The 27936-nt window shown below is 57.7% G+C and overlaps 1 protein-coding gene across 13 annotated transcripts in view; it reads left to right on the top strand.

The window, feature by feature from the left end:
- Nucleotides 1-27860, top strand: part of CUX1 (cut like homeobox 1) — a 376245-nt gene extending 348385 nt beyond the window's left edge. For 9 of the 13 annotated variants that reach the window (XM_053894154.1, XM_053894155.1, XM_053894160.1 and 6 more), the window contains one exon: nucleotides 499-10381. In XM_053894154.1, the coding sequence (XP_053750129.1) occupies nucleotides 499-1240 (742 nt within the window). In that variant the 3' untranslated portion in view covers nucleotides 1241-10381. Of the gene's footprint in view, nucleotides 1-498; nucleotides 10382-18712; nucleotides 18841-19544; nucleotides 19612-20348; nucleotides 20462-23495; nucleotides 23613-24696; nucleotides 24781-25420; nucleotides 25478-25853; nucleotides 25935-26680; nucleotides 26746-26980 lie in introns of those variants that run through there. The other 4 variants (XM_053894158.1, XM_053894157.1, XM_053894156.1 and 1 more) reach the window with 1 other exon arrangement.
- Nucleotides 27861-27936: the final 76 nt, after the last annotated feature.

Here is a 27936-nt window from a genome sequence, read left to right as displayed (position 1 = left end):
TGGTCTCCTCTGAAAGGAGGGAATTGGTTGAAACGTAATCTGGGAGAACGCTGCCCGGGCCCTGACCCCTGACCTGTGGCTCAGACACTTTGGGCGACTACCCAAAGTCCCGGGGAGGACAGGCCCGTTCTGCATTTCCATTTGTTAGTTCAGTCCTCATTTAAGACCGCATACCTAGCACCATGCCGGGCCTGGGGTGCGCGAAGGATGGGCCGCGCCATTCACAGCGCGATTGGAGGTGGGGTGGGACAGGAGATGCAGGAAAAGTGCCATCGAACCAGTAACACTGGCGCGCCATCCTCCCTGAAAAGAGGGGCCTGGCCCTGGCCCCGAGGGGCGACTCGGGCAAAGGCACTGAGCTTGGGAGGTGGCGGGGGCGAGGCCCGGGCCTGGCGTGGGGGGTGACGCCCTGCCCGGCCGGGGAGGGGTCCCCCGCGACTCCGAGCGCGCGCACGGCCGCCCCCCTGCTCACGGCGCCGCTCCGCTTGTGTCTCGCAGGTCTCGGATCCGCAGAGAACTGTTCATTGAGGAGATTCAGGCCGGGAGCCAGGGCCAGGCCGGGGCCAGCGACTCCCCGTCGGCCCGAAGCGGCCGAGCCGCGCCCAGCTCGGAGGGCGACAGCTGCGACGGCGTGGAGGCCGCCGAGGGCCCGAGCGCCGCGGACGCCGAGGAGTCGGGCGGCCCCGCGGCCGCCGCCAAGTCTCAGGGAGGGCCGGCCGACGCGGCCGCGGCCCCGGAGGAGCGGGAGGAGCCGCCCAGGCCGGCGGAGAAGGCGCATCCGCCGCCCTCGGGGGCCCCGGCCCCGGACGACGCGGACGACGAGGGCCGGCCCCGGGCGCCGCCGCCGCCGCCCCCTCCGCCGCCGCCGCCGCCGCCCGAGGGCCCCGCCGACGGCCCGGGGCCCGTGCCAAACCCCGCCGCCGCCGCCGCCGCCGCCGCCGCCGCCGCCGCGCCCGCGGCCGGGGAGGACGCCGCTACCTCAGCCGCCCCGCCGGCGGAGGGCCCCTGCCGGGCCCGGGACGGCGCCGACAGGAGTTCCGCTTTGCCAAGCACCAGCGCGCCGGCGGCCGCCCGCAGGGCCAGCTCGCTGCAGAGCCTCTTCGGCCTCCCGGAGGCGGCGGGCGCCAGGGACTCTCGAGACAACCCCTTGAGGAAGAAGAAGGCCGCGAACTTGAACAGCATAATCCACCGCCTGGAGAAGGCCGCCAGCCGGGAGGAGCCCATCGAATGGGAGTTCTGAGAGGGCGCCGCCCGCCCGTCCCGCCGAGCCGAGCCGAGCCGAGCAAGAGTCGGGCCGAGCCGAGCCGGGCCGAGCCGGGCCGGGCCGAGCTAAGCCGGGTCTGGCCGAACCGAGCCGGGCCGAGCCGAGCTGGGCCGAGCCGAGCCGAGCCGAGCTGAGCTGGGCAGGGCTGGGCCGGGCAGAGGGGCGGGCGCCGACTCCGCGGCCTGGACCGTGTTGCGCACTTAACCGCCCTGCGGGCCACAGGGCAAAATCGCCATAGGCCAAGGTGCATATAGAAAACAAAGGAGCATTAAGCCCAATCTATGTCGTGTTTTCAAGGAAGAAAACGGAAATGTGTAGTCGAGCTTTTTTGTACCCTGAAGTGTTTTTTTTATTGCCCTAAGTGATTTCCACAGGTTCTGGAATAACTCTTACAGCTTTGCCTTGCGCCCTCCTCTTTCGTGTGGGCTTTAAAAAAAAAAAAAAAATCAAACCCACATATTAAAAGGGGGCTTTTTATCTGCCATCTAATGGCTTCAGAGCGATAATACACTATTATCTTCTTAAACCAGGAAAAAAAAAGGGGGGGGGGTGGGAGGGGGGATTTTTCAGAAAAATTAAAAAAAGAAAGTTTTTGTAGCTGTTCAGTTGCCACTAAGAGATTGCACAGTCAAACCGACTCTAAACACACTAGTTTGGATTCCTAAATATTTTCAAGTAAAGAATCTTCTCGTTTGAAACTTTGAATTAAAATAAAACACATTTACTCCACATATTTTTTAACAGAAAGAGAAGTCACATCAGGAAACGATCTGATTTTGTGGTAGCTGACGTAGTGTTTTCTTGTACGTGAATAGAATCCTGACATGTAGTGCACATGATCCATAGCTTTAACTGGCTCTGGGCTTTTGCTGGCCAGGGTCTGTTTAATACACTCCATTCTAGGCCAAATCAGGACAAAAAGAAAAGATCCGAATCTAGGTATTTTATAATCTGCTTTTTAACCTCTAACCGCAGAGCACGCTGATCAGACCTCATATCTCGGAGGTTAGGAGACAAGTTAGAACTGTAGCATGTCCCCGTTCATTCTGTTTTAATTTATGGTGTCTACGTCTGCGTTGGTGAGTCCGCACACGTGCGAGCGTGTAAAGGAAGGAGGAAAGAGTGGGCCGCCGAGGTGGCAGCAGGCAGCTTGGGGGGGGGGGGGGGCCGCAGGGGTCCCGCCCCGCGTGGTCAGCAGGCTTCCCTTGGCACAGAAGGCAGCACACCTCTCAGCACTCTCCCGGGCGCCTGATGGACTGAGCCCCACCAGGGGCCGCCGCTCCCCGGGCCCGGCAGGCTCTGGCGCACGCGCACTCTCTCTCTCTCTCTCTCCCGCTCTTCCCACCACAAGCACTGAGGACTGTTGACCGTCGTGGGAAGCTTCCTTCCCTGCAGCGGAGTGGCAGTCCGGGCTCTGCCCTCACCCCTGTAGAGATGGCCCACACTCCCACCAAAACGTTGTTGCTCTTCACTTCCAGACCAGACCATCCATCGACCCTTCATTCATTCTGCCTCTTGGAACAGTTCTTTTATGCACAGTGTAGGGCAGTCTAAGTACAAACCTGAAGTCTAACTTGTCTCTGATTCCTCCTGTTGTCTATGTGTATACGCGTGAGAATAGAGGTGGGTGAGAGTGTGCGTGTGTGCGTGTGTGCAATTTTATACGTCTGTGTATTTTCTTAAGTACCTGTGCACACATAGAGTGCATTACTGCCACCTTTTTTCAATAAGCTGTTTTATCAGTTATGGCTTCTACAAGTTTGCTAATTTAGACTCCTTTATTGCCATATCTTTAAACTAACAATAGATGATTTCGGTATATATATATATTTTTTTTTGCTTATTTATAGGTGCTGTATTTTATTATCTGATTGTTAGGAAGGGATGAAAGGGGCAAATATTCTTTAGAGGGATAGACTGCCGGCAGTATTGGGTATAATTTACGAGATGTAGTTGTCATACTGTATATTACTGATTGAAAACTTTTTGACCGTATTGTGTATCATTGAAACCTTTGTCTTAGGTCAACATCTTTGGATGGCATTTTAATGGTGCATTCATTATTTCTTAAGTTTAATTAATATTACCTTTTTTTTTTTTGATGGGGGGGGTGGGAGGGAGTTATAATTTTCAAGGTATGCCCCCGCTATTACACCTCAGTGTGCTTGTATTGATTAACTTGTAGGACTTTGACTGTAAGATGTGAAACCACGTTTCTTGCATGATGTTTTAGAAATTACGTAGTTCATTTACAGTCCTTTAACCTGCAACTACAGCACTTAGTTAAAGTTTTCACAGATTTAAGAGTCACTACACTAAAGACAATGCCTTTTCGTGAATAAGAAGTTTTCAGAAGGCTCTAGGAGGCTGGGAGGCAGGCTGTTTGCCTTTTGATGGTCGTATCATCTCTGAACTTGATACCTGGTTCAGTGAGAAGAGAATTCAAAATGGAGGAGCTTAAGGGGAAACAGATTAACATCTGGCTCGATTCAGGTGCATTAAGAAGAGCGAGTTTGCATTAGTGACCCCCCCCCCCCCCAGGACAGTGAGTAGCGGAGCCCCTGACGGTACTGTGGTGTCCTCTCCACGAAAACCTCGAGGGAATCGTGTCATCATGTGTGATGAATCTCTAAATATCTGATTTTTCATTGCAATGAAAAGCAGGGTGTTAACCAGAAATATTAGGGTAGTGTTTTCGTTTTCAAGGCATGACTGTTATTTACCAAGGCATTAAATCCGAGGGAATTGAAAAAAGTATAGATTTGTCCATCCTCGTGGCCAAATAGTAACAGTCTAAAACAGCCACTTTGGCTCTTCCAAGCGATTTAGTCATTTTTGTTGGGTTTTGGTGATGGTGGTGGTGGTGGTGGTTTTTAAACTAGGTTTATGTTGACTTCCGCTCTACCTTTTCTGCCAGACTTACATCTGGGTGCTCGATACAATCAGTTGGTTAAAGTTTGCTTGCGGTTCTGTGTTTGTATTTTTTCTCTATTTATATATTTTTTTTTTTATCGCGATCCCAACCCTATGATCTTTTGTGTTAAGCTTTCACTGTAACACTTCTAAGAGCTGCCACTATATAACAGAAACCTGTCAGGGGGTCGGGGGAGTGTCCCCCCTCCTCGTTGCACCTCAGTGTGAGTCTAAGGGTTGATCTTTCATCTTGATAAGCAATATTCAAGTGCCTTGAACAGCATCCTCTCCGGGGGGGCTTACCTTCAGCTGGCTGGCATTCCAAGCTGTAGCCCCCACAGGCAGCCGACCTCCTCTTTACGCTCCATCAGTTTAAAAAGCTGATTTGTACCTCTCCCCTGGGGAAAGCGGTTCCGTATAAAACACTAACACTTAATTACAAGCTCCATTATGCCATTTTAAATGGCTTCTTTTTGTTAATTGGAGGCAGTGTTCATAACTTAAGGGTTTTGCCATTACTTAGCTGGCTAAGTGGAGGTTCGGTGTAAAATCCGCGTTCGCGTTCGGCCTCTTGACCCTTGGTTCCAGCCACACTCCCTTTGTGGGATCGGAGGGGGAAGGCGTGTGGGCTCCGTCCTAGACCTGTGCCCGCTCGCCTCCACCGTCTGGCTCCCGGGCGACCGCCAGCCTTGAACTTCTGGATCAGTCGGCCTGTCCGGGATCTCTGTCCGCCAGACTGATCTTCAGAAAGGATCGCCGTAGCCATCCAGCTCAACTCGAGTATGCTCAGAGCCGACCTGCGTGAGGAACATCACAACATAAGGTGGCTCGTGGTCGGCAGACTGTCCCGGGATGCAGGCTTGGAGAAGTCTCCAGGAAATGCCAGGATCTTGACCCGTATGACCACCGTCAAACCATGGCCGCTGTGTCTGTGAGAGTGACTGAGGCAAAAAGATGACGGTTGCCTCCCCGGGGCCGGTTCCCTGTGCTTCCAAAGCACAGGTGCCTCCCTGCCCGGTCTCCTCCTTTTCGGCATCTTCGTTCTTCTCCCCATTTAAAACTCATCCCCTCCGATGTGGGGTCCGCTGGTTGCTGGTCCAGACCCAGAGTGCTACAGAGCTTGGGGTTGAGTGTTTGTGCTCTCTCTGGCCATGGGAGACCCTCCCCATGTACCGCCGCCCCCCCCCCCCCCCCACCGGCCCGGAGCCACGTCAGTCGTGCGGCTCAGGAGGAAACCAAGCAGAAGGCAGGTTGTACTCTAATCCGAGGGAAAGCTCTGGTGTCGGCTCGTTGCCCTAAGATCATGCCCCAGTCGTGCCCTAAGAGGTCGGGACAAGAGTCACCGGACGGCTCAGTCCACAGGCCGGCGCCTTCCCGGCTGCAGGTGAACTGGGGTTCCTCCTGAACGCCTGCCCCCTCTGGCACGGTGATCAGTGAACCCTGTTGACATTCTATGCAATGTTTCTCATTCCTCCTTAGAAAAACAAACCTCCCTGAAAGTAGCAGAGGAGCCGGGGGGTAGGGTGTACGCACGCCCTTCTGGGATTAGCACAAAGTGAACCGGTGTTAGTGACCGGCTACACCTGGAGCTGGGGGACAGCGGCCGTTGCCTTAAATGCACTCTGCCGGGCGCCTCTGGACAGGCCTGTAAAAACAAGAGTCCGCCCTTAGCCATCCCGAGCCCCCACTTTCTGAGGCCAGTAAGCCAGCCGTGCGGGGGAGATGTAGCAAGGCGAGGTTCGGGTTAGCCACGTCCCTTCCCTCCCCGGGAAGGACGGGAGGTCTGCTTCCCTCCCTGGATGTCCTCCCTCGTCAGCACACTCCTCCTCCGTCCCCTTCTACCTCACTGACCTGTGCTCCCACCCGATGCTACTCCCCACCCCAAGCCCCTCAGAACCGCGAGGCCCGAGTGGACTCCGGCGCGGGAGAGAGGGAAAGAGCCAGAGGCGCGGCATTCCTGAGTGTCTCGGCCTGGCGGGCAGGCTTCTTCCCCCTCTTCTCTTTTGTGAGCGCGACATGGACGGACAGCTGTGCTCCACGAGGCACATGGCTTTTTCTCTCGACTTCCACCTGTTCCTGACGCTCTGACAGCTGTTTCCTTTGCTGGCGGGGGCGGTCTCGGGCCTCAGAGGGCCTTGTCTTTGGCCTGCCTTTGCTTTCTGTCCGTTCCTGCTCAGCTGTTGAGCTCCATCAAAGCCGTTTTTCCCTTGCCCTGAGCTGCCCCTACATGGCCACGTGAGGACACTTCCCCAGGATCCCTACCTGGCGTTGGGGAACTCTGCCTTCATTGTCTCTGGCACAGGGAGGCTCTGATTTCAACTCCACCGCGAGACCTCCTTCGGAAGCTTCTCAAGGTCAGGAGAGGAGATGGTGTTCTCCAGTCCACAAACCCAGTCTTCGATCACGTGACTCTTCCCAAAAGAACATGCCAGTTTCTATGCAGTGCAGAGGAAGGAAGAAAAAAAAAAAACAAAAACAAAAACAGCTCCCTGAGCCGCCGGTTAGATGTGGGTGCGCCCTCTCTGGTGGCCAGAGTATTCTCCTGCCGGAACGACTCGGGAACCTAACTAAAGATTTGTGCCATGATCGCCTGCTTGCGCATCTGCCGGGAAAGCTCGCACTTAGAAGTCCCCCCCCCACCCCCGTGCTTGTTGTAGTTTCGTCTGCGCCTTGGTGGCAACAGGAGAGCCTTCGGGACCACCACCCCCACCCCTGTACCCAGGGCAGAGCTCCCACCCCAAGTGGCAAGGTGGTGGCCTGGGACTCCAACGTGATACAGTCCCATTGCCCGGAACGTTTGCTGAGAGAAGGGTCCAGTTTGACAAAAATCTTTCCATTCCCATCAGTTTCTGCCTTTTTGTAGATGAAAACCATCAGGAGAAGAAAACCAGTTCCCAGTGAAAGTTCCGAAAAGATCCAGCCTGTGAACCCTTTACAGATGTGCTGAAAAGTGGAGGCCCAAACCCAGGGGGTGAATCCGGAAGGCAGAGGAGGGGCGTGGAGAGCAGTGAGCTGGGCAGGAAATGAGCTCCGCCCGAGTTCCCTGCCCCAGCAGCCCTGGAGCCTCATCCTGCTGAGGGAAGAAGGAAAGGCAGGTTCCCCGGGCTCTCTCCTCTCAGGGGACCTGCCCCCACCTGCCCAGGCCCTGCGGCCCTTCCTCCACCTCCCCTCCAAAGATACCGTGACCACGCTGTCAGCGGTATCTCCATTCTCATTTTTGCATGAAGTGACATTTAGCTTTAACAAGACATTTCCAAAGCGCCTAGTCTCCTCCGGAATGCTAACTTGAAAAGTTGGGCATTGTAGGCGAAGAATCCTAAAAAAGGCTAGTGAGAGAAAGGCATTAGGCTATGCAGAAATGTGCACTTCCCCATCCCCCTGGTATTAACCTTTTAAAATACCTTTGAGTTGCTTTCCATGGATCATTTTCGCTTCTCCAATAATGTTAAGTGTAGTCTGTGTTACTGTCGTTTTCTGTAGCGTTTAGGCTTTCATTTCTACCACAAAGTAATGCTATATGCTATGTATCAAGCTTTCTGTGATCAGAAAGGAAAGGTGCCTTATATCCCAATGTCACGGCTACATCCCTATGGAAAAAATAATCAGAAGCACAGTGTGTACGGAAGCGTTGGGACTTCCGTTGGCGAAACCAGACACCATTCAGCAAGATGCATCGAAGTGGCACGGGGCTGCTTTTGTTTGAAAGTTCCTCTCCCTTTTCATTTTCCCTTCTTTGTCTTTTTCTTTTTCTACCCCCCCCCGCCTTCCTTTTTTTTTTTTTTTTTTTGTAGTTTGCTTTAAACAGAAAGCACTTAAGTAGATGACTATGTGTAAAAAGCTCTGTGCAATAGAAATCATTTTTCTTCATTTTTAAGAGGTAATGTATTGCACACCAAATGAACTCGAAGTAAGCTTTAGACCAGGACGATTCAGGTTGTGGGTGAGCATGTTCACTGTAGTTCCGTTTGTTCATGAACTGAAGGGAAAACAGGCCTCCCCAGCATCCCCCCACCCCCCCATCTCAGCCTGCCTCTTACCACCGAGCGAGGTGTGCAGGTGCACAGGGCCCCCCCCGGGCACCTGCTGGAACCGCTGGCTGGGGGGGCAGGGGCGGGGGGCGGGGGGGGGGGCGGTGTTTGTGACCCAGCAGCTCAGAACCCTCCCAAGTGTGAGACCACAGCCATCCCTTCCAGCACTTAACCTTTTCTTGTTGAGATGGATTGACTGCTACTGACCTGCCAGCGTGCGTGAGGAGAATTATAAAAGGATGTTTCCTTGAGAAGAAAAAAAAAAATTATTTCTATCCTCTTCTATTTATTGTTAGGTTAATCATTTAAGTACTTATCAGGAGTGTATTGTTGTTTTGTGTTGTTGTTGTTGTTGTTGTTATAAATGCTTTTTGCTATCACTCCAGTGGTTACTGTCTTCTGCCTCCTGCCCTCTCCCCCCCCCCCCGCCGCCCCCCGGTCCCCAAAAGAACCGAAGGGTCTGGGGATCTGACTGGGGGGCCAGAGGGGGCTTCTCCAGCAGAATCAGACATCTGTGTCCAGAGTAGCCACTCAAAAACTAGCGGTCTCCGCGTGTCTAACTTTTTTAAATGAGAGAGTTGAAGAAGAACACTCAGTGCAAGGAGCTGCAGAGACGTAGAAAAGCAAAGTTCAGTTCCCCAAAGCCTCCTAGAGCCTCTGGTTAAGACTTCTGGGTTCATGAAGTTTCAGTGAGCCCTGGTCAGAGAGGGCGGCGCGGCAGCGGCCTGGTCGAGACTGTGGCTTCCGAGGGAGAGAGCGGTTTCTTGCAAGGCTCGCGTGGGTTGCTGTGTTCTGTTGGCTTTTCTTGTTGTTATTGTGGTTGTTTTCCTTGCACACAAAGTTGGTCAAAACCATCTTGCATCTCGCGAAGCAACAGTGTATTCTGGTCCGGCTGTGGCTTGAGGACCCACACCAGCGAGGTGGGGGGGGAACCCCTCCCCGCTTAATGCGGTGAAGCTCTGAAGCTTAGAGGGAGTAACACAGCCTAACACAGCCCGTTGCTTGCTAATCGGGTGTGAAGGTGGGGTGGGGCCCAGGAGAAGGGGGCTGCCCGCCAGGCCGAGGTCCAGATGGGGCCGTGCGGCTGACCCCCGCTCCCAGAGGGCCCCCCCCCAACTCCGACTCGCTTTCTGTGCCATGACTTCCCTTCTCTGAAATTGTCGGGGGTCCTGATTCTGTCCTCATCTCTGAAAGAAAGCCCTCCGACGAAATAACCGCCCCCATCTCCCCCACCCCGCGCCCCAAAGAGTTCTCATTTCTCTCGAATCAGTCTATGCATTTCTCTCTTGAGCCGTTTTCTGCCTCTTTCCTGGGGAAAACGGGCCTCTCCTGTCCCACCGAGACCCCTCAGAAAATGCTGTGCATTTTGGAGACGTGAGGATTCGTGCAAAACTCTTTACCGCGTTTGAGAACAACTCGTTAGCAAATACAAGTGGGGGAAAAAAAAGCAGCAGAAAAGGTGGGTTTCCCCACGTCCCTTTCCACTGAGTAAGACCTAGCTCTTTGCAATGTGCAATAACTACTTGCCGCGAGAGCGGGGAGCACCACGCTCCTGCCCAGACTACTAACACAGCACAAGACAAGCTCGCTCGCAGAGTGGCGGACTTCTTCCGGAAAACTCTTCATAAGCTCAGCTCCCCCCCCCACCCCCACCCCCCAGTGTATCGTGGTGTCTTACATTTTAGCAGTATTTTATATTTTCTGTAACGCACTAAGTCTTAGATGTTTTTAGAGCTCGTTTGTTAATACAATCACAGACCTTTTTTTTTTTTTTAAATCCTCACAGAGACCCGATTGACCAAAAACAAAAACAAAAAACAAACGAAAAAAAAAAAAAGGCGTCGTTTTTGTACAAATAGCTTTGAGAAGCCTCTGTTGTGTTGCTGTGACCCATCTCTGGTAACATTTTTTTTTTTCTTGCTATTTGTTTTGGACATTAAGAGTCAAAAGTTGATCCAGCTGGCGTGGGGGTGGGGGAGGCACCCGTCGGCCCCTCGACGTCGTCCCTTCTGTCTTTGGTTAGCCATACGATGTCTGTTCTCAGCACTGTACAACGGTCCCTATATGATATGGAGAAGCAATATCACTGTATGAAACTCACACCATGTATTATTATTATTCACTAGCACCCTAGGTGTGATAATTGAAGTAAATATCTTTTATACAAACACAAGAATGTGTGGGTTGTGTTTATTTAAAGTGCCCCGGCCTGAGGAGAAGCAGCAAACACTGTCATTCTGTGTCCAAAGGGCACCTCGGGGACTGCCATTCCGGGGGCGCCTGGGTGGCTCAGTCGGTTGAGCGTCTGGCTCTCGATTTCGGCTCGTGATCCCAGGGTCGTGGGATCGCGCCGCGCGTTGGGCTCCTTGCTGAGTGTGGAGTCTGCTTGGGATTCTCTTTCTCTCTCTCTCTCTCTCTCTCTGCCCCTCTCCCCCGCTCGTGCTCTCTCTCTGTCTCTCTAAAATGAAACAAAAAAAGTATCGCCATCCCTCCGCCTCCCAGTGTCCCCGATGGCAGGTGTCAGCAGAAACCTGGCGTGGGGCAGGATGCGCGGGGCTCTGCGCACCAGCTGGCCCCGCTCTCTGCTCTCCACCGGGTCTGCATCCGGGTCTGCGTCCCCGCTTGCTGTTGTCACCCTTGCTGTTTGAGGACCAGGAATGGTAGTCGGCAGTGCTGAGCGAGGCACTAGGCTGATGGTAGCAGCCCAGTAAGTGGGGCTCAGGGGCCCCAGGGCCGCGGCCAGGTACGTCTTCAGAGCAGTCAGCACTCAGCCAGTGGCCTGGCTTTGCCTGCTCTGTGGGGATCTCTCGCCTTGTCCCTGAATCGCGACGTGAAGGATAAGCCAGGGGCACTGGTTAATGCGAGCAAGTGAGTGGGAAGAGGAAGGAGGAAATGATGTCTGTGGGTTTCTGGAATGATCGGGCTCCTGAGAAGGGGTCTCCAGCCAGCGCTCGAGGCTGGAGGCAAGAGAGCTCCGCAGAGTTGGCCGGTTTCTGATCTTGAAATCTAGAAGGTTGGAAAAGAATTGCCATTCCTCACCCATGTGTGACAGGGGGCGGGGGCGTGATTAGTTTGTCGTGAATTAATTTGTAGGTTTCGGAATGAGACACTCCTAATGTGACACAGGAGCCTCAGCGATCCTGCCTCCAGTGGGAGGAGCCCCCCAGCACAAGACGGTCCCGCACCAAGGCCAGGCACTGCCGGCAGCCCTGAGCCTCATGTGGTCACTCAGGGACCTGAGTGCATCTAGAACTGTCCCCAAATGTCTGCCCCCACAGATGGGAGAAATGTGCCTAAAACCAACAGAGCTCTGTCCGTCTGACTTTGACAAACCTGAAGTCTGATTCAGCTAACATCATCTGCGACTTTTAGCAGATGGCTAGTTTATGTATGCCCCGTCCCCCTTCAAAGATCTGGTAACTAAATTAAAATGTAAAATGTAAAAAAATAAAAAAAAAAAACAAAACACTTGGCACAAAATCTCTTAACCCGGAAAGTCTCCCCAGGTGCTTTTAAAGGGAGATTTAATTAAGCAAAACTGCTGTTGCCCGTGGTTTGGTCGGCCTGACTCGTTTTGCAAACTGCCAGGTCCTAAGGCAGAGGAGGGACTGCGATTCGGGGGGGGGGGGGGGGGGGGGGCGGGGGGTGGCCCTACTCCCGGCTGGGCCCCCAGCCTCCCTCCTCCCCCTACAGTTAAGTGAGTCTGAGCAATGATGTGCCTTGTTTGATGCCCGGAGGACACACGGTTGGTGATACAGGGGGTGAAACAACGGTTGAGCCTTGGAAAACACGGAGGTTTGGGGCGCCGACCCCCCCCCATGTAGCCGAAAATCCGCGCATAACTCTGGACTCCCCCAAAACATAACTACTAATGTCAACTACCGTTGACCCGAAACCTTTCCGGTAATGTAGTCGCTGAACACGTTTTGTATTTATACGTATGATACACTGTCTTCCTACAATAAAGTCAGCTAGAGAAAAAAACGTTGTCAAGAAAACCCTAAGGAAGAGAAAATATGTGTGCGGTACGGTACTATTCAAAACACCCGCCGTCTAAGTGGACCCGCGCGATTCAAGCCCGCGTTGTCCAAGGGGCCGCAGGAGGTATTAGAGTGTGCGAGCCATCCGCCGTGATCCTGTCTGCTTGTGTTTGGGGTACGGCCTGCCTCCTCCGCAGCCCCAGCGTGCCGGCTCTGGGGGGACACATGCTTGCTGGTCTCCGCTTGGGTGCGGCATCGGTTCCTATGAGGGGGCAGGGGTGTGGGGGGCCGAGCTGAGAGCCCAGAGGGCCCCGGAGGGCTGTTTTGATGTTGGTGGGGGGCTTCCGGTCACCAGGCCCTTGATCTGCATCTGGCCCACCCAGTGTGGGGTGAGCCAATTTAGTAGAAGCAGGAAGCAGGGCGCGTGCACGGTGTTGGGCATTCAGAACTTAGTACCTCTTCCAGGATATCACTAGGAAGGGCTTTTTTTTTTTTTTTTCCAGGAAATTGGTTTGTGGACAGGTAAAAGGCTGTTCTGTTGGGACGGTGGAACGGGGGGCGGGGAGGGGGCTCCAGGGAGTGAGGTTTGAGGACCCCACTCACCTTCCAGTGAGGCATCGGTCAAGTGGCAACGCACGGGACTCCCAGTGTCTTCTCTTACCAGCTGGCTGGTGGTGGCCTTGGGCAAGTCCCGGTCAATGCTCAGGAAACCCTTTCGCAAAGAATGAATGAGTTTTAACGTCTTTGAGATTCCATTTCTGTCTCTTTGAAGGGGATATAATAATGCCGGACTCGAAGGGCCGCTGAGGGTGGGGGTGGGGGGGGACCGAGCGATGGCACCTGTAGGCGCAGCGCCCAACCCACAGCGGGCACTCGGGACGTGGCAGTTGTAGCTGTTGATGTGGGTGTCGTGTCATTGGATTTAGTGGCTGGAGAAGCTCCCTCTAGTCACAGTTGTGTCCACCTTGTGCCGGGGCGGGAGGGGCCCCTACGCAGGGCCGGGCCCTCTGGCGGGTTAGCCAGAGCACCAGTGGCTGCGGCCTGACCACCGCCAGTGATGCCCGGTGACACACGGCGGGCACACAGGTGAGGCGGCCGAGTCCCCCACACCCAGCAGCTCTCTCTCCAGTCCTTCACGGGCTTAGTCAGCAGATCGTCACTGACAACTGCCCTGTGCCGGGGACACGCTCCGGGCTAGGAGTCCGGCAGCCTCAAGTGGTTCACGGCCCAGAGGGGAGACAGAGCAGGTGCACAACCACAGCCCAGGCTCGGGCCTGTAATTGGCATTGAGGGGGCACCGGAGCACCGGCTTGGAAAAAGGCAGGAGACCTTGATGGGGAGTGGCCTTGAAACAGGAAGAGCCATCTGCAGGAGGCAGGGAGGGCACACGGGAGTGAGAGGCAGCATGTGCCCAAGTCAAAAATGGATCCGCAGTCCCAATTCAGGGCATGGCCCAGAGGATTCTGGGTGAGGCCTGGGCAGTTATCAGGTGGTGGGACCAGCAGAGACCAGCTGGCCATGCCAGGCCCTTGCTGCCTGTGTCCGGCCACCTCTGACCCAACCTGGGAGACTGTGTGGCCCCGGAAATCCCTTTGCAACTTTCCACCTAAGGGAATGGGCGCTTCCCCGCTGGGGGGAGCAAACTCAGCCCGTCGGCTAGCAGGCATTAAGGGCTAACTGTGTGCCACTGATCTGGGCACTGCAGTGATAGCAGGGGACAAACAAGGAGCTTGCCTTTTAGTGGGGGCTGTCAGACGGTAGACATAATAAGCGAGAGAATTCCACAGTGCTTTAGGCAGTGATAAGTGTTATGGGACAGAAACAAAGGAAGGAGGACAACTGGAAAATCAAGTAGAGGAGTTACAGTTTTAAATCAGGAGGTCAGGGTAGGCCTCCTTAAGAACCTAACATGTGAACAGAGTCTTGACAGAGGGGAGGGAATGAACTATGGCCAATGCCTGAGGTCAGAACATTCCAGGAAGAGGGGAAACAGTAAGTGCAAAGGTCCTGTGGTGTCAGTGTGCCTGGGAGCCAGACGAGCTGGAGCACAGCCACCAAGGGAAAGAGTGGGAGGCAACCAGGTCAGAGAGATGAGGACAGGGCAGGGCAAGGAAGGCCTCGGAGGCCGTTGTAGAGTTTTGGCTATTACTCTGAGGGATGTAGGGCCCACTGGACGGTGTGACCAGAAGGTGGTCCGATCTCACTGTTTAAAAGACTCTCTGACTGCTGCTTTGTGATTGTAGGAGTGGGGGTGGAAGAAGGGAAGTCAGTGAGGAAGCTGTCACCATAATGACGAGAGCCGACGACCGGCACGGGCTGGCAGAGGCCGTGAAAAGCGATTGGAGTCTGGACGTGTTTTGATGGTAGGGCCGAAGATAGGACTTGAGACAGATCAGATGAAAGGAGTGATAGAGAAGGAGCGAGGGTGGCCCCCAGGAAATTGGGCCCGGCCACTCACGGGTGGCCTGGCCTCTGCTCCCACCGCCCCGAGGATACCACCTCCTGGGCTGTGCAAAGGGGGTCCAGCTGGGGTGAGGCAGGCTTGGGGGCGGGGGGGATCGGCCTTCAGGCGGGACCTGTTTGGACTCCGCACAGTGAGCTCAGGGAGAGGAGTGGCCTGGACGGCACGCTGGAGAGTTACCAGCTTTCAGAGGCACGCAAGGTGGCCAGAGGGAAGGGACGGGACAGTAGTGTGCGCGGCCAGCTCCGGGTGCCTCAGTGTTGAGAGCTGAGCAGGGAGAAGGGGCGGCACAGGCAAGGGGGGGCAGGAGGCCTGAGAAGCCAGGTGCTGGTGGGTCAGTAAGACGGGGGCTGGGGACACAGCAGCGTGTGCGACGTCATCAGCCACCCTGGCGAGGACAGTTGGCATGGTGGGCGTCCAAGTCAGACGGGAAAGGTTTAAGGACACTTGGGAAGTGGAGTCAAGAGGAGTGTGTGTGTGTGTGTGTGTGTGTGTGTGTGTGTGTGTGTGTTCCAGAACAAGGTCAACACGCTGGTGTATTTGTGGGCAGGAGCACAAGAGCCGATGGCACAGGAGAGAAGGCGCTCACGGGCTAGGGTCCTCTGGCCTGGGAGTGGGGGCAGGGGGAGGCGAGGGGAGCTGCCACTGCGGGTGCGGGAGCCCTCAGCGCTCATCTCTGGGCACCTGTGGGGACAGACAGGTGCAGAGACGGTGTGTGACGAGCAGCCCCGGCACTCCCAGCTGGCTGGCAAGTGGCTGGTGGAATGACGCGGGGTCCCCCACCCCCGGGAAAGCTGTGGGCACCACACCCCCGGGCCTGCCGTCCAGTTGTGACAAGTTGCGCATTTAATCGGCCCACAGTCCGAAATCGTGCCTCGATCTTAAGTCATAGTCCAGTCTCCTTAAGTCTTGACCTTGATGTTGCTTGGATTTCCTTCTCCCCTCTGGGAAGTGCACCCTCCAGGAAGCCTTCCCGGATTCTCCCAGAAGGACGAGGTCCCCCGAACTTGTGTGGGGGGAGGCTGTCTGGCTCACACACAGGCATTCCTCTATCAGTCACCCCTGCCCCCACACCTCCCCCTGCCCAGCCTCTCCCTCTCCAGAAGCTTCCCCCTCATTCTTAGATACAGCATCCCGCATGCCTCCTGCTCCAGGTTCTGCCCACTGCACGGCAGCATCCGGTGTCTGTCTGGAGTGGGCTTGTCCCCAGGTCCTTCCACACCCCTGCCGCTCCCGCTCCACCACCCCTTGACCGGTGGCTTCCCTCGGCCTCCTTGCTCAGCCTTTCTTGAGACGCCGGTGACCCCTCCTTAACTCACTGACAGTCACTATTCACCTTGGCACTTTGGCATGCTTCCTCCTGAGTTCCCCCCCCCCCCCCGCTTCCTGCCACCTCCTCTCTGGGTCTTTTCTGGGACACCCCTGAACGTGTCCGCGTTCCTGAAGATTCTGGCCATTCTCACGGCAGCTCTCTCTGGGCTTCCATGTTTGCCGCCCTGGGGGTGGGACCTGGCGGGGGGTAGGGGTGGGTGGGTGGTGGGGGTTGCTGAGCTCTCCTTGCCTCCGGCCACCGGTCCCCCTCCCTCATCCACACGACCCCTCAGCCGGTCCACTGGCACTTTGTACTTGCCAAAGCCAAACGACGCTGCTGCTCTCCCCTTCCCCACTTGGGGAGCCAGTTCCAGGCACGGGCTTCCCCCCCTGGGTTCTGTATGACGAAGGGGTCACGACTGTCTCCAGTACCTTCTCCTGCCTTGTCCCTGGGCCAGAACTCAGGCCCAGTTCCGCCAGAATCCGGCTCAGACCTCCCTTGACACCACTGAGTGACCACCCGGAGAGGTGACCCCTAACTTCTTGGTCTGAGATGCTCCTTCCCCCGGTAGAGGAGGCAGAGGAAAGCAAGGAGGTGGCAGCCAGGGGACCCTCACGTAGCAGCTTTAAGTGGCTCGGGACTCTGTGTCCCAAGTGCCAAACAGGGTCTCTAACTGAGGTCCCTCCTTTGGGGATGCCCACGCGGTCATTCTCGTCCCCGCGGCGTGGAGCGACGGTTCGCCGCCGGGGTCTGGCTGGGCTCCTCGACGGCGTCCAGGTCCTGGCTCTGGGGCCTCCCGTGTCCCACCACACCCGGGGCCATCCTTCAGCCTTACCCCTTCCCCTCCGCTGGCCCGCCGTGCCCAGCCTCTTCCCCGCACCCCTGGGGCAGCGGTCCACCGGGTCCGCTGCGAGTGCGTGCCCGCCAGCCCTCAGATCTGCACAGAGCCACCGCTTCGGGGACGGCCATTCCCAACACCCAGCTTTGCCCCCCCCCCCCCCCCCCCCGCAGCGGTCCCCTCGGTGGCGGACCCAGCGTCTGGGGCGGCCCAGAACACAGGGTTTGCTGTCAAGGCCCCTCACGTGCCCAGTGTCACGTGTGTGCGTGGGCAGGGAACGTGTGCCCACACCCACAGCAGCGGGCACAGGCACGAAGGCACAGGAAACCTGGGCGGGGCGCCCCCTCCGCTCCCCCGTGCCCACCACGGGTTCCAGGAGCTGCAGATGGTCCTTACCCCAGGGGCCCGGCCAGGACTGTGCTGGAATGGCCACACGCCGGTGGCAGATCAAGGAATCCTCTTGCTGGCCTCTCTGTCCCTTCTGTCCCCAGGGCCTACGGCCCGAAGGCCAGACCCCAACTCTGCTCCCCCACCCCCACAGCTCTCCCTCCATGAACTGACCCTGCCCTTAGATCCAACCTCTTCCCCCAACCCCCTCCCCCACCCCGACCCTCACTTTCACCACCACCACCTACCTGCCGGGTACCGATGTCTGAAGGAAGAAGGCCATTCAGGGCCTGAACCGGTGCAGACCCTGCGGTGGGGAAGGGCCCCGACATGGCCAGGAGTGGACCCCCTTAGGTTTGGGCCTGGACCAGGAGGTCTCAGTTTTTCATCTATAAAATGGGGATCGCCTTTTCTGCCTGATTGAATTGTTAGGAGATGTGTAAAGAACTCGGGCGTGCAGTGGGCCCCCGGGAGATGGAGCAGGTAGGGGTGGGGTCAGCTGCCCCCCCCCCCAGCCCGGGACGCTGAGCACGGCCAAGGCCAGGTTGGCCAGCAGGTCAGCAGGCGGCACAGTGATTGAGGGCGAATCACTGTGATGGGGAGAGGACGGGCAGTTCTCCTGACACTGCCCATAGCCTCGAGCCTTTGGGCATTTCTGGTGTCACAGTGCCCCCTGGTGGCCATGCAGTCTATCCCAGAGGACAGCGCCCAGGGCCTCAGGCCTCCAGCACCTTCTCTGTTGAGGCCCAGACAGGGCCATGCTGCTGCCCAGAGTCGCAGCCAACCAGAAGCAGAGCCAGACCTCAAGCTCAGGTCGGCTGGCCCCCGGGGCCCCCGCCGTCCCCCCTGCCACTGGCTGCTGATGGCACCCACCAGGGCCTGGATTAGATCTCCCCAATATCTCCCACCCTCCAGGACAGGGAAGTCTCCACACAAAATTATTTTGGATTGGCGCCGTTGCGAAGACACTCGGGTGGCACGTGGGTGGATCAGAGGTTTCTTGGGGGGCCACCCCACCCCCCTCACTGGGCCAGAGCCTGTTGAGGAAGAGGCCAAGCAGTCTGGCCTTGAGCTCCAGAGGCGGGACCCCTCACTCCCCCACCTCCTGCCGGATCTGCAGGGGGCCTGCCCACCCCTGCGCCTCCTACCGCCTGCTGATACCTTTCTCTCTGACTCCTACCCCGAGGCCTCGCTCTGGTCGTTATCCCAGGGCACCGGCCCTGGAAGGAACGTGGGGTTTGCCGGGTTCCACCTCCTTGTCTTGCTTGACAGAGGCAAAGCGAGGCCTGGAGCGGGCCAGGGGCTGGCCAGGCTGGTCACGACAGAGCCAGAGTGGACCCGTTCCTCCCGCATCCCCGACCTGGGCTCCTTCCCGTCCCCGCGTAATGAGTTCTTAGAGCCAGGAGCACCCCTGGCCTCGCTGGTTGGCCTAATGGTGGTGCCTTAGGCAGCGGCACAGGCTGTGGGTTGGAGAGGCAGCACGGGCCACACCAGGCTCCCTCTGATGACCACGTCTTCCTCTGGCACAGGGCGCTGCGCAGATCTGCAAGCCCACGTCACCGAGGCCATGGCCACGGCCGCTGAGCAGAGGGACCTGATCGCCCGCTTGGAGCAGGACCTCAGTACCATCCAGTCCATTCAGCGGCCAGACGCCGAGGTGAGCCCACCCCCTCCACCCTGCCCCCTCACCGCCAGCCCCAGGCTTTGAGTCTTGGAAATTGCAACTCTGCAGGTTGACCAGCCCGGTCCTCAGGCAGCTGGTGTCCACCGGCCCCCACAAGGCCCGCGGGGGCTGTCACCCACAGCCTCTGAGCATCGCCTGCACACGTCACCGCAAAGGCCCGGTTCCGGGACGCCGGACCACAGGGCACAGGGGGCAGGCTTCCTGGAGCTGGCATGAGGCACCCTGTGTCCAGGCGCCGGCTTGGAACTGGGCCCTGGGAGCTGTGGGCTCACCCAGCCATCCCACAGCTAGAGGACTGAGGCCGCAAGAGCATGGAAGGCTGGGACACAGGGCCCTTGGAAGTCACTCTGCTCTGTCCCCCACCTCATTTTATAGATGAAGAAATGGGGCTCGGCGAGAGCAGCCGGGCCGGCCCAGGTCACCCAGCAGGCTGGCGGGCAGGGCCGAGTGGCCCCGTGACAGCACCGCCGCTGAGCTCCCGCCTCAGGGTCAATTTAAGGCCCAGCCTTCCCTTTGGCGGCCCATGTAAGGCACCGTCTCCAGGCCTCTCGTGGCCACCAGCGTGCCCAGCCCTGCCGCCAGGCCGCCCTGCCTGGGCCTTGCCCCCCATCTGCTTGGCACCCCGAAAGGGCATGTTCGGTGGCACGTATGGAGGGGCCTCTTCCTCTCCCCTGCAGGGCGCCGCTGAGCACGGCCTGGAGAAGATCCCAGAGCCCATCAAGGAGGCCACTGCCCTGTTCTATGGTAAGCACGGGCTGACCTGTCTCCCAGGCAGCGATGCGCGGGGCAGGAGCAGGGAGAGGAGAGGTGCTACAGTCTGAGCGCTGATCCCTAAAGGGCACTCCCCTCCCTCAGAGGTCAGGGTCCCCCAGCCCACCAATGCAGCAGCAACCTAAACGAGGGGGCTGAGTCCCCCCTACTTGCCTTTCTGTGCCTTAGCTTGACACCCCCTCCTAGGACCCTGACCCCCTCTGCCCTGCCAGTGGCCTGTCGACAGCTCCCCACGGGAGGCCTCAGCACTGAGATGCTGTCAGGGAGCCCCCTGCGCTGCCGGGGAGGTGGCCTCCTCCGGTCTTGGTATTGAGGCGGAACCCAGGGCTCCGGGGCCAGGACGCTGGAGCGGGGGCTCTCGTGGCTTCCCGGCACCTTCAGCGTCCCTTTGCTTCCCCAGGAGCCGGGGCCCGAGTCTGACAGATGCAGGGGTCTCAGACTCAAGTACAGAGGAATGAGGAGGGGGCTTTGGGGCCTAACCCTCCGACAGCGTGGCCCTCCCCTCCCAGGATCCCTGTTCCCTGTCGCACCTCTTCTGTTGGCCACCCTTCTGTTTCCCCAACCGCCCAGCACCTTGTGCTCAGACACCTATGCCTCTGCCCTCATGGCACTTGGCCAGAGCTCCGTCAGAGCTGGGGCTGCTCCAGCTGAGGGCCCACTGGTGGGTTCTGCCTCCCACCACCCCAGGACACTCTCCCCCTACATCCTAGGCCCCTCGGCACCAGCCAGCGGCACCCTCCCCGAGGGCCAGGTAGACTCGCTGCTTTCCATCATCTCCAGCCAGAGGGAGCGCTTCCGCGCCCGGAACCAGGAGCTGGAGGCCGTGAGTCACGTTCTTCCCTCCCTTACACCCCTTGGACCTGAGGACGCAGTGGGGGACACACAGGCTTGGAGAGGAGGGGGGTGTCACCTCAGAGGGGTTAGATGTGTTCCGTGCGGTCTGGGAGGGCTTCCTGGAGGAGGTTATGCCACGCTGGGCTTTGAAAGGATAGTAGAGGAGGCTAAGCGGCCAACAAAACCAGAAAGGCTGTGCCCTAAGACCCAGAGTGCCCTACTGGCAGGCGGGGGCGCTGCCCGAGGACTTAAGCAGGGCAGTGACACGGTCCGAAGGGAGCGTAAGAAGGGCCACTCGGCAGCCAATTCGGGACAGAACTTGGCCTCAGAAGATGACTGGGGGGTGGTCACCATTGTCCTGGAAGAAACATCTAAATCAGGTGGGGGACCAGAGGCAAGAGCAGGTTGGAGAGAACGAGGTCTTGGAGCCCTGTAAGGAGGAACAATCTGGAACTGTTGAGGAGCTCTGTAAGGATCGGGAGAGCGCCAGGCTGAGGGGCCTTCCTGGAGGCGTGCCGTGAGGTAGGGGTGGTCTGCAAAGGTGACCTTTACCGTGAGGCGCCTCCCCGTGGGTGCTGCTGACCCTTGGATGGCGACTGCGGTGCCAGCAGGACGGCTGTGGTTCCGGAAAGGGGAACAGGAAACGAGAGTGGGGTCAGGGAGGAAGTGAAAGGGGCATGAGCAAGGAATATCCTGGACACAAAGTCCCAGGCCAGGGCGTTTCCCCCTCCCTCCCCCGCCCCGAGGGGGTGGACGCTGGAACCAGACTGCAGAGGGCCCAGTGACAGACCAGAGGCATACTGGGAGGTGGCACCATCCTGGCCTTGGGGACCCTACGGACTCCCCTCCCCACAGAGCCAGCCCAGGTCATCCCCGATCTTGTCCAGTGCAAGCAGGAGCCGGGGAGAGTCACTGTTTGAGCTGATGAGGGAGCTTCTAGACCTTTCCTCTCCAAACCCACAGTTGCCCCCATGGGATTTTCAGGCTCGGCCCAAGGGGAGGCCGATGTTCAATGACCACTGCGGGTCCAAGGGTGGGCCCGACCCAACAGGACCTCCTGCGATCTGGGCTCCACAGCTAGAGGCTTCAAACAAAGATGGTCGGAACCGCTCCCCTCACAGCACGGGCTGGAAACACTCTCCTTGAGGACCAGGGACAGCCGCACAGTGGAATCCTATGCAGCCCTTAACAGGAGGTCTTAAAAATAGATTAAATGGGAGGAAAAACGTTTTCTAGAATTCCACCTTTTGCTTTAAAAATCCAGTTTTTTTTTTAATTAAGGGACTCACTTTTTAAAAATTGTGGCAAAACACACATAACATAAAATTTATCATCTTAACCATTTTTAAGTGTTCAGTTCAGGGGCATTAAGTACATTCACGGCGTTGGACGAACATCACCACCGTCCATCTCCAGAATTCTCTTCGTCTTCCCAAACAGAAACTCTGTCCCCCATTAAACACTAACCCCACGTTCCCCCAGCCCCCGCTAGCCACCCTTCTACTCTCTGTGTCTGTCATTTGACTACGCCGGGGGCCTCACCTAAGTGGAATCGTACAGTATTTGTTTGTGCACTGGCTTATTTCACTGACCATAATGTCTTCAAGGTCCATCCATGCTGTAGCAGGTGTCCGAATGCCCTTCCTTCCTGAGTAGTATTCTGTTGTGCTCTAGACCAAATGTTGGTCATCCATTCATCCATCAGCGGTCCCTTGGTTTGCTCCCATCTTTTGGTGCCTGTGAACGATGCTGCCATGAACACGGGTGGACCAAAATTTCCTCGAGTCCCTGCTTTCAGCTCTGCCCGGTAGATACCCAGAAGTGGGATTCCTGGATCATTTGGCAATTCCATACGGAGCCATCCTGTTCCCACATACTGTTTAGTCCTGTTTGAATTGTTAACAGTATGAAGGAAACAGCGACTTAAGCATTGGAATAAGCTGACAAATAAGGTCCCCTCTCGTTTGCTCCTGGATGGGCAAACATTAAAATCATGTACATAGTGTATGATTCCGTTTATACGAAGTGTCCAGAAGAGGCAAATCGAAAAAGACAGGAAGAGGGAATGACCGATGGGTTTGGAGTTTCCTGTTGGGGTAATAAGGATATTGTGAAAGGGGATGATGGGGATGGTTACATCACACTGTGCCTGTTTTAGAAAACTGAACCGTATACTTGAAGACAGTGGCGTTTATTATACAAATTACATCTTGATGGTTTTTTAAAGGTTGATGGCACCAGGGGCGCCTGGGCAGTTTAAGCGTCCGACTCTTGATTTCAGCTCAGGTCATGAGTTCATGGTTCATGAGTTCGAGCCCCGCATCAAGCTCTGCGCTGACAGTGCGGACCCTGCTTGGGATTCTCTCTCCCTCCCTCTCTGCCCCTTCCTTGCTCATTCTCTGTCTCTCAAAATAAATAAAACATTAAAAACTATATAGCTTTATAGGGGCATCTGGGTGGCTCAGTCAGTTGAGTGTCCGACTTCGGTTCAGGTCATGATCTCCCAGTTCTTGGGTTCGAGCCCCACGTCAGGCTCTGTGCTGAAAGCTCAGAGCCTGGAGCCTGCTTCGGATTCTGTGTCTCCCTCTCTCTGCCCCTTCCCCACTTTCTCTCTCTCTCTCTCTCTCTCTCAAAAATAAACATTTAAAGTATATATATATAGTATATATACTATAGGTATATGTACTATACATACTTTAAGTGTTTATTATATATACTATGTATAATATATATATATATATATATATAACTTTATAAAAGGTTGATGATACCATAAACAAACAAAACATGAAGAAACCTGACCCCAATCTGTCTTCTGCTGAGGGTGGGTCACAGGAGGAGAAGGGGGACTTGCCAGAGTCTAGAAGGTCAGGGAGATAGCCACAGGGAAAGAAGGGGCTCCAGGTAGATGGAGGAATACTTGTGCCAGCCTGGTGGCCTCTCCACCCCCCCACCTCCCCTTCCGCCGCGGGCCCTGCCTGCCCGCCCACCTGCCCACTGCCTACCCGCCCGCCTGCCCCCAGGAGAACCGCCTGGCCCAGCACACCATCCAAGCCCTGCAGAGCGAGCTGGACAGTTTGCGTGCCGACAACATCAAGCTCTTCGAGAAGATCAAGTTCCTGCAGAGCTACCCGGGCCGTGTAAGCGCCCTCCCCGATTTCAGCCCCAGGTGTAGGCCCAGGCAGGGAGAGGGGTCGACGGGGCCCTCCAAGGCCAGAGGGTTGGAGACAGTGACCTGCTGGGCAGCACTGGGCATAGGAGCCCTCAGAGGCCATCCAGCCCGCCCTGCCTACCGGCGGTCCTCCCTAAGCCGGGGAGAGCCCCCCACAGCGGAGCCTTTGTGCAGGTGCATTCCTCAGAAGCAGTCGGGGGGTGGTGAGGTGCTACAAGAGGCCCCTCCAAGAAGTGGGAGTGGTCTCCTAGTTGATCTTAGGATCCAGGGATTTTAACATGCAGGATAGGCCCTGGGGAATCCATAGGTTTTTTAAACTTACATTCTTTAAAAAAAAAAACAAAAAACAAAAAAACGAATTGGCTCCAATATCCCCCAAAACAATCCAGAAAAGCAGAACAAACACCTATTCCATTCTGAGCCTCGGAGTGCCCTCCCTGGCTTCTCTCTCAGCCCCTCGGCTTCACACGGGACCTCCTCGTGCGAGGAAACCCTTTGTGACCGTAGGGAGACAGAGTGGCCTGTGGAAGGGTCCCGGCGGGGGGGCCACCCTAGGACAAGAGCCTCAGCCACGATCGCCCACTGCACCTGTTGGAACTGTACTCAGGCCAGCAGAGGGCGCTCAGACTCTGTGCAGACTAGCGCCATGTACCCAGTGCCCGCGGCTGGGGCGAGTGTGACCATCTCACCTCTAAGGTGCCCGCCCATGCCCCCCGGCCACCCTGCACGCTCCCAGCGAACCCCTTCCAAACCCACTTCCCTGCACTGGTCCAGCCCTGCCTGTGCTGGGCGTTCCAGCCCCAGACTGGGCTTTTCGTTCCCACTACCTGCCCGGAGTCAGGCGGCCCAGACCCCCATGGCAATGCTCCTAGACGTGTGGCCCCAGCCTGCTGTCACCCAGCCCACTCCCAGCTCTAGGGTGCGGGGCCCCTCCCTCGCCTCCGCTGTGCTGATGAGGAACTGAGGCTCCCGGGTGATCCTGCCAGCCGCAGAGCCTTATCCCTGGCCTCCCTGCCGGGCCCTTGGTGACTGGGTCTCTCCTCTTCCTGCAGAGTGGCAGCAGTGACGACACAGAGCTGCGGTACTCCTCCCAGTACGAGGAGCGCCTGGACCCCTTCTCCTCCTTCAGCAGGCGGGTGCGTGAGCCCGGCCTCAGAGCAGGGCAGACGCCCTCACTGGCCCGGCCACGGGGGCTGCCCGGAAGCCCGGAGGACCCACCAGCTGACCGGGCCTCAGCCCGCCCTCACTCCCCACGCCACCAGCCCTGGTCTGTTCGCTCAGGCCCGGCCTCGCCCTGCGCTCGGCCCCACGGCCCCACACACACCCCAGACCACCGGCGTGGCCTCCGTGCCTGCTTTGGGGCCGCGGAAGCCCAGGGTCCACGCCGGGCAGGCCAAGGGCGCCCAGAATATCTGACGGCTCGGTGGGGATGCGTGACAGCGAGTGGGTGAACCCCACGTGCATGCTCGGGGGTCAGGCAGACAAGCACGGAGCTCCCCATGTCAAGGGGCCTCCGGGAGCCCCCCGTCTCTGGCTGCAGAGACCCCGCCAGGGAGAATGGGCCTCCGAAGAGGGCAGAGGGAGGCAGCTATGGTGGGAGTTGCTCACACAGGGGTCGGGTGAGCCTAGGTGTGCCACCGAGTGGAACGGGACACCAGGGAGGCCCCGGCAGCCCCCTGGGGTTCTGCAGGAACGGCAGGGCACGGTCCCTCTCTGCGGCACGCCAGGGCCTGTGGGACCCTCGGGGTCCTCTCCTCATCATCTCCCCCCCTTCAGGAGCGGCAGCGGAAGTACCTGAGCCTGAGCCCTTGGGACAAGGCCACACTCAGCATGGTGAGTCCCCTCCTCCACGCCCAGCCGAACCTCTGACTCTGGGCCTCCAAAGACACCTGCCCTCCGTCCGGTCTGGAGAGGCCCCAGGGACCCCACTCACCCCTCACAGGCCCTGCCATGAGTGGCTGTGGGACCTAGAACAGGGTCCCTCCCTGTCCAGGACAGCTCCTCTTGGTAGCACCATTCATGGTAGGTTCTGGAATGATGCCGCAGGGGGCGCCATTCCTTAGCACTCCTGGGGCCCGATTTCTCAGCCCCGCTGCCTGCCCTCCCCTCCTCTCGCTGCCGGGGGTCCCTCTGTGCAGGAACCCAGGGCGGCCCTTCAGGGCTGGCTGAGGCCTGTCCCCTCCCCACTCCACACCTTGTTGCTCCCCAGGGACGACTGGTTCTCTCCAATAAGATAGCACGCACCATTGGCTTCTTCTACACACTGTTCCTGCATTGCTTGGTCTTCCTGGTGAGTATCCAGGCAGGCAGCCAGGACTGCCTTCACCACGCTTCCCGGACCTCCAAGGGCAGCGGGGTCCCTATTATCGTGGCGTGGCACCCTGGGCCAACCCTAAGCCATACCGTCTACCCTTGGCCACTTCTCGCCCCTTCTCTCCCTCTGGCTGGGGCTACAGCCCAGGTGCTTGCTCTGTGGAAACAGCCTGGCTGACTCCATCCAGGGGCCGGGCCTAGAGGGGCTCGGGGGCCTAGAATGGCCACTGTGGAAGCCTGAGGCAGGCAGGAAAGAAGGTCTGAAAACTCTACTAAGGGCCAGCCAGGTGGGCTGCACAAGCAGGGACGTCTTGAACTGAATCTCCTCAGATGCAGAGTGATGGTCCAGTTAGAGGGCACGGCCTAATGATGTCTGCAAGTCCGCTGAGTCAGGGAATTGGAGAGGGTAGGGCGTGCCTGCGGAAGGCTCCGGCCTCGGGGACTCCGGTCCCCAGCAAGGCCCCTACATGGTTAGCCTGGGCTCCAACTCCCACCCCAGGGCCAATAGGTTACAATGTTAAGGACCGTGCCTCCGTGTCCAGGCCCGTCTGGCCGTGTGTGACACAGGTGGGCACAGGGGCATCTCTGAGGCCCTCCCGCCCTGGGGTCTGGGCCGTGAGAACCATCATGTGCCGCCGGGAAGCCAGGCCCAGGGTCTGGGGGTAGACGGCAGGAGTGGGGGTGAGGCAGGACAGACGGCTCACTGTGTCTCTGCCTGGCCAGGTGCTCTACAAGCTGGCGTGGAGCGAGAGCATGGAGAGGGACTGTGCCACCTTCTGCGCTAAGAAGTGAGGACATCACCCGAGTCCCACCACAGCCCTGCACTGAGCCCCCCAGCCCCACCGAGCTCCTCCCGTGTTCCCCACCCCCAGCCCCTCACCTGCCCCCTACGCCCGGCTCCCCAGCACCTACCCTGTCACATGGTGCACGCCCCCTGGGGATCCCCGTGCCCCCCTCCACACACACACAAGCACTTCTCTCCTTTTTACACTTGGTCTCAGCAAAGGTTTCTGTCCCCAACAGGTTCGCTGATCACCTGCACAAGTTCCACGAGAATGACAATGGGGCGGCCGCCGGTGACTTGTGGCAATGAGTCCCCGGGGGCCCCCCCCCGACACGACAGTGATGGCTGCATTCTGCCCCCCTGCTTGTTCAGCTGCTTCTAATGATTTAGACTTCCCTAGAGAATTCCCCTAAGAAACCACCCACCGGTGCCAGAGGTCCAGGTTCCCCCCCCCCACCGTGCCCCCTTAAAAGAATGTCTTAGCCATATCAGGCCCTCTAGGTCCAAAAAGCCCCCAAGGCCCAGCCAGGCTAAGGTCCAAGGGGCCCCCTCAGCCCCATCTTAGGGGCGCCACCCACAGCCTGGCCATCAGGCCTGGTGGCAGTCACCTCCCAGTTATGATGCTGATGGAGTCCTCACTGATTCTGGCCATGGTTAATCCAGCTGGCAACCCATGGGCCTCTCTGTGCCAGACTCTGGGATCCTCTAGGGCCCCCCTAGGATCTACCACCACTCCCCAAGAGATAGAGGGCCCTTCCTAACAGGCCAGCAGGCTTTGAGTCCCCACCCCACCCCAAGAAGGGGAGGCCCCGGCGGGCACGGGATAGTTTTCCATGACCTCCTTCCTGCCCCCAGACCCACTGTGAGTTTTGCTTTCTTCTTTAGCAAGCTATTTTGGCTTCTAGGCAAGGACGGGTCTCCAGTGAGCCCCTGGGCTTCAGGGTCTTCAGACCCAAGGACTGGTCCAAGGGGCCCAGGTGTTTTTCTCAGCCAAGCAGAACTGGCCGTGGGCCATCGTTGCATGGCCACCTTGGGGCCACTGGCCGATCCTCCTAGGTTAGATTTGCACTTGCGTGTTCAGCTTTGCACATTTCAAATAAACACATGGTTGCAGCGACACTGGTGCCCGTGCTCTGTGACTCCCGGGGTGCAGGAGGCTGGTGGGTGCCCGCAGCCACGTGCCTGGGAGCTGTGG

Source organism: Panthera pardus, unplaced genomic scaffold, assembly GCF_024362965.1.
Source record: "Panthera pardus isolate Hobbes unplaced genomic scaffold, ASM2436296v1 HiC_scaffold_4, whole genome shotgun sequence".
Classification (NCBI taxonomy): Eukaryota; Metazoa; Chordata; class Mammalia; order Carnivora; family Felidae; genus Panthera; species Panthera pardus.
Note: the sequence above shows the minus strand (reverse complement) of the source record. Positions and strands in the feature narration are given on the sequence as shown.